The sequence below is a fragment of the Microcaecilia unicolor genome, chromosome 1 (assembly GCF_901765095.1).
Source record: "Microcaecilia unicolor chromosome 1, aMicUni1.1, whole genome shotgun sequence".
NCBI lineage: Eukaryota > Metazoa > Chordata > Amphibia > Gymnophiona > Siphonopidae > Microcaecilia > Microcaecilia unicolor.
In genome coordinates this window covers 307,359,452-307,365,633 of record NC_044031.1, presented here as the reverse complement: position 1 = coordinate 307,365,633, position 6,182 = coordinate 307,359,452, and the positions used below count along the sequence as shown (strand labels likewise).

The following is a 6,182-nucleotide window of genomic DNA, read 5'->3' as shown; positions in this document are numbered from 1 at the left end:
GGGCTGCTCATGTCTTTGTCAGTGGGCAAACTTACAAAATCAGCAAGGGATCAAATACTTATTTCCACCACTGTATACCAGCATCCACCTTGATAAATGACATATGACAGAAATGGTGGGAGCCTAATTTAAGCAGGTTGTGCAGAATTTTTTGTTTTTATGTGCAGTGTGTCAGCAGGTCACCTCTCAATTCAGGAAATAGGTACCGTCTCTCCCTGCAGTCGGGGTCGGGGGGATTGGAGGTAAGCTGGACCTCTAGCCCCCATGTCACTGGCTTGGGGTGGGGGTTCGGTGGGGCACTAGGCCACCAGGGCCTTGCTGTTTGGGGTCTGGTGGTCCCACGGACCTCCAGACCCTGTGTATGACAGGTCTGGACTTTTGTCCTCTTGCACTTTACCCTATGATCAGAGATAATAGCGCGCATACATTTGCATGCTATTATCTATGATTGTAGGGGCGGTAAAGCCCTGCGCTGTTCTAGAGCTATTTTTAAAGCACTGTGTAGAACAGCGCAGTTCTTTTGATCATCTGGGCATGAGAGAAGGAGATGGAAATTTAATAGATGGAGAACTGGAGGGTGAGAAAGAAGGTGAAATTTGAGTGGACAGAGAGGCAGAAATCAAAGGAAGGGAGGAAAGAGCTAAAAGAGGACGATCAATATGTCAGAAACTGCTGTGAGAGAATGGATGACAGGTGAAAGGACAAATTGACAGCAGCCACTGGAAAGAATTAGCAGAAGATAGGCAGGAAAGCAGAAGAAATAAACTCACTGGGACTATGACTGGAAAAATAAAATGTTCACACATCAAAAGTATTTTTAAAAAGATGTCTTTTTTTGAATTTATGAACTGGAATATGTTAGTTTTGGGAAATGTGCATCACAGGTGTCTTTGTATTGTGCAGTTCAAGAGAAAATGCATTTCTGTTTTTATTTCTTCACTATTGTGGTACATGTTGAATTTGACTTCTTGGGTTTCCAGTTCACTTTTTGTTATCATATGTCTATTTCCAATTTGTGATCTGTGTTTGGTGAGGGTCTATCTGTGCATAGGCAATAACATTTCAAAATGATTGGGGGTGCAGATACACACACTTGCAGAGCTGCTGGCTCCTATAAGTTGCTAGATTTCTGACCTCCTCCTGAATTTATAGTCCTTCCTGCCCACCCCTTTCCCATCCACCCGTAGGCTAGCTCTCTTTATATAGAAAAACCAAGAGACAATTATCTTCAATAAACACTATATTGGACAATCCTGCTCATTGATATCCATTAACATAGTACACTTTTTCACACTTGTTAATCATATCAACATAACTTTCATTCAATGCAATATATGTTGTGCCTTAGTGCTAAGGCAAACCATCTGGATCCTTAGAGCTTGCCCCAACTGTCTCCAAATATCAGTTATGAAAGATGAAATCAACAAACTCAAGAAGGAATTGGCTGCAATTAAGGAAGCATCCAGGACTACATAATTCCCAGCCAATTTACCACCAGCATGGCCACAAAGAATAAAGCAACAGAGGAATAAATGGGTCACAGTAGGCTCAGGTAGATTACGATCTAGAGGCATTCACCTTCCCAGTCTTTGCCCCTATATCATTCCTTTGCTGCAATGGAGCATTATGATGCTCAGAAAAGAAGTGCTGAGGTGGAGCCAGTGGCAAGCAATGTAACAGAATCCAAAAGACATCCTCAAAACAATGACACCTGGTCAACAATAGCAAGTTTACAGCACAGACAGTATTCCAGAAGCTTGGGGAGGGACTAGCGTTTGCCTACCGTGCACTAAAAAACACTACCGCGGGATGTTCTGAGGTGTCCTGCGGTACTACGACATTCAGCACGGGCTATACTTATATTATTCTTGTCATAAATCTCAGCCTTCACCTAAAATTCAGCTCAAAAATTATTTTCTGCTCTTTCAATATGACTTCTCCTCAAATTTGTAATATTTCAGTTATTTCTAACCAAGTAAACAAATTATATTTCTCCTAAAGCCGTGTTTTTGTTTGTTTGTTTATTTATTTCTCTCATCCAATCCTCCCGGTTCTCCCATCCCGAGCTGATCTTTCCCATGAGCTTTGCACCCCTTCAATCAGGGCTTAATTTGGAGATAAAAAAAGAAGTAGAACTGTGAATTTGGGAAAGAGAGTGAGTCAGGGGTAGAAGCAACAGAAAGAGAGAGGCTGGATTACAGGGACTGTTCTCTGCTCTGTTCTATGTTCACCCTCTCCCTTCCCCTTCCCTACAGGCTGTCTGGAAGGGAGAGCTTGGAACAGAAAACATTTGCTACTCTGGAGTCTGAAAATAAGTGGTGAAATTGTGTTCCAGGCTGTTCCCCCAGAAATTAAGCTCTGCCTTTGATCTGATCTTTCCGATTCCCCCACCCCCGATCCAATCTTTCCAATAAGCTCCACACCTGCATCAAGCCCCACTCACAGGTTCCTGATATGAAAGGCTGACCCCTAGCAGCAGTACTGCAAGGGTACCATTAGAGCAGGGCTTCTCAACCAAGTCCCATTGGGTTTTTGGGATATCCACAATGAATATGCGTGAGATAGATTTGCATGCACTTGGTATGCAAATTTATCTCATGCATATTCATTGTGGATATCCTAAAAACCCAATGGGACTTGGTGTGCTCCGAGAACTGGTTTGAGAAGCCCTGCACTAGAGGTTGGTGAGTGCCATTTTGAATCAGATGGGGCAGGAGTGGAGGGGAACTGCTCCCACTTTGTCCCACTAGACTACCAGGGATGGCCCTCAGGTATGTCTCAGGGGGGTGGGGGTTGAGTTTTGAACCTATGGATGAGGCTTGGATATGGTTGTGGGGCTTATTAGAAAGATTAGATTTGAGGAATGGGGGTATTGAGAAGATCAAATCAGAGGGAGAGGTGTTGGGGGATCAGATCCGAGGGTGGGGGGATCAGGAGGGAGAGTCGGCCTCTGTAGCAGCCTCATAGCAGCCATGCTACAGGATTGCCGGTAGCACAGCCGCATTTATCGCCTTCTCTTGAGATGGTGGATAAGTGCAGCTGTGCCATTGGCAGTCGTTACAGCTAGCACATGGTACCAACCCATGTTCTAGCTGTGTCAGCCAGCCGCACCTCTGACCCACCTAATTTATGCCTCGTTCTTGCCCCCTACCTGCGTTAAGCAGCTAATGTTTTTGGTCCCGCACTGCTGCTTTTAATTTACAGTAAACATCTTACTGTACACCGACAAGTGAATTCTTTCAAAAAGGCGGTAAATAAATCTTAATAAATAATAAAGTAAAGCTTGTGCTAGCTGCTTAATGCAACTTAGTAAAAGAGTCCCTATATGAGATTCCATAAACTGCTTAAAGCTGTCTTTTTGTGCAGGGTTTTGGCTGAATTGGACTGAAAGGGGGAATAGGAATGCTGCATTCAGAATTTTGTTATTTGTTGTACATATTTGCCTGTCTTGACTGGAAGTGAGGCCATAAAAAATAATAAATCCTTTTATCATAATTAACAGATTATTTCTAAACTGTTAAGCTGCCAAGATTTCCTTATGATCTTATTTGGCCCAAATGAGTGATGTAAAACCAGTCTTGAATTGTTGAAGTTATCCCATGAAGAGAAATCCCACAGCATTAATTACATGAGGCTTCCAGCCCCGGCTGTGCAGAGGGGTATGAGATGAGAGGTCACTCTTGAACCATGGATCGCATGCTTGAAAGCCTGTTGCACAAACCATTAGCCAAAATCTCAGACTCAACATTACGAGGGTGAAGGTGAGGAGGAAGGGAGGGGAGTGCAAAACAAGTCAGACCTCATTCAAGGATTTACTGATAACTGAAACCACAGCAGTCTGTAAATCCCTAGTACTTGGGAGAAGAAAGGAATAGAGAGATTTACCCGTCATGGATGGAACAGAGGTCAGTGGCTGCTTGCTTCTGTTAGTCTGTTCCTTGGCTTTGTGGCCATTCTCAATGGGGGCTGCACCTCCTTCCACTGTGGGGGATCTGCCTCCTCCAGAGGAGGCCCTAACTGAAATGCCACTCCCAGAAAAGATGGGTGATGCTTCTGTGCTAGACTCTGATATCCATATCATAAGGAAGAAGCCCTCATCCAACCTGAGACCCTACAGCCTGTCCCTCTTACAAGAGGATTATCACTACTCTCCCAAACCCAAGCATCTGCGCAGTGCCCGGCTTTTGAGGCTCCTGGGACCCTCATTCGACCCCTTTTGGATGTCCGTGGAGAAACCCCAGAACCGTAGTGCCGAAGTTGCAGATCTGGAGTCCCTGAGCCAGGACTTGGCAGATGGCATGACACGGTACCAGAAGAAGCTGTTGCGTGAAGCCCAGAATCTGAACCTCCACTCTCTTCTGCCCCGAGGAGAATCCAGCAATGTAACGGAGGCCGTCCTTGCCTATCTGCACCAGTGGCTGGTAAACAGTGCCACCTGCAAGCTTACCTCTTCCTGGGTGCACCTGGGGCCTGTCTTCTGGCCACGCTGGGTCCGCCACACTGACTGCGACACTTCCTACACCAGCTGCTCCTGGCCACCTGGCATGGTGTGCCGCCAAGCACAGGTCACCCAGCTTAAGATTTTAGCTTGGCACTGCTGGACAGGCAAAGACCCTTTGGGCACGGGCAGACTGATACACCAGTGCACCTGGCGACAAGTCCCATATCCTGTGGTGGCTGCATGCAAGTGTTCTTGCCGTTGAGGACGGAGAGGTATCAGTTGGAAGGATATACAGCCGCCCTGCACTCCATGTGCTCATGACATCTACATTCTACAGGAAACTCTGAATCTATCCTTACAAATCTGATGCCTCAATTTGCGTTTGTAGGGCCAGGTCCACTAGAGGGGTTTCCTATTTTGTGGCAAAGGAGAAAACACTTAATATATTTGGCCCATAGAGATGACAAGTGATGGGGATGGGTTATTAAAGGATATTACATGCTTAAACTGCAAGAACTTTGGCTGCTCCGGAATGAAATACATTATCCCAAAACCAATCTTGGGCAGCACCCAAAAGATTGATCATTTCTGAGCTCCTTGGCCTTCATGAAATAACAAGTTTCTTGTTTCTCTGTGGTTTAAAGTGCAGAGCTGGCTGCATACTAGTGTTCTCACCCGGTGGTTCCAGCGCTATTACATATTCAGTCCATGGCTCTTCTTATCCTTTTTGTGGAGGATAATCAGCAAGTTCCCCTTTCATGTATTCCAGTCCTAGTTCTGATGAGCAGCTTGAAGACAATATGTCCAGCCACCATTAACTGTCTCTGTTCACCAGGGGATGCTACCCATAAAGCAATCAAGTGGCAGGGGCTGGCATCTCTGAGTCACCATTTACCCTGCACAGGTGGGGAAGGATACATGTACCTTTGGGGTTTGTTCATACAGTACTGTTGGCAGGCTTCTTTTGTTTTTTTGTTTTTAGCCTCTGCTCAGTAAGAGCAGAGACTTATCAGATGGTAAAATACGTGTATATGTGGTGTGGTTTATGGTTTTCCTCTATTTTTCCTCCATTATTACTTTGGAACAACTGGATGCAGCTCCACCAGGACATAGGTCCTTGGGTTGACATCTGACCTAACCACTCTTCAGAACTGGTGAATTGGTATAGGACAGTATGGGAAGGGGCAGAGTTGACAGTTTTTTTCAGAAGAAATGCAGGCAGCTTGTGTTGTCTGTGTATGTTCCCTCCCTCCCCCTTACAACTTTGAAACCTTTGTGTGAAAGTAAGCTTTTGGGGGTAAGCGGGAGGGCAGCAGACTTTTCAAAATGTGTGGGTGATTTGGGGAGGGAAGTGTGTGTGTGTGTGGGGGGGGGGAGGGGGTTGAACAAAGGCTCTCTAGAACATCACACTTTCTTCTAGCAATATTTTATATTTATTAGATTTTCAAGTGCATGCTTCTGTTTGGCTAAAATACTGCTGGTTTTAATTGCAGGATTCATTATGGGGGCGATAGTTAGCAAATTTGTTCTGTGATTGCAAATGTCTTGCATTTCCTCTGTTCAGTGTTAATTAAAAAAATGAGAATAATAAAGTTCTGATCAGTTTTCCTAGGCATTGCACTTATGAGTAGCATCATACCAAGGGCCGTTACAGGGCCCTTGGCTCCCAGCCCACCATCATCTCTCATTGACAGTGGCAAGTTGGGTGGGGTGGGGGAAGGTACCAGTGGATGAGTCACAC

At 45.2% G+C, this 6,182-nt stretch overlaps 1 protein-coding gene across 1 annotated transcript; it reads left to right on the top strand.

Annotated features, from left to right (window-relative positions):
* Positions 1 to 3,890: 3,890 nt before the first annotated feature.
* Positions 3,891 to 4,703, top strand: LOC115460230 (noggin-like). The gene has a single exon (XM_030190045.1). It carries the CDS (start codon positions 3,891 to 3,893, stop codon positions 4,701 to 4,703), a length of 813 nt encoding a protein of 270 aa, XP_030045905.1.
* The last annotated feature ends 1,479 nt before the right edge of the window (positions 4,704 to 6,182 follow it).

Excerpts from the sequence above, each read along its gene's own strand:
- LOC115460230 (XM_030190045.1), top strand. The coding sequence starts at position 3,891 with ATGGATGGAACAGAGGTCAGTGGCTGCTTGCTTCTGTTAGTCTGTTCC.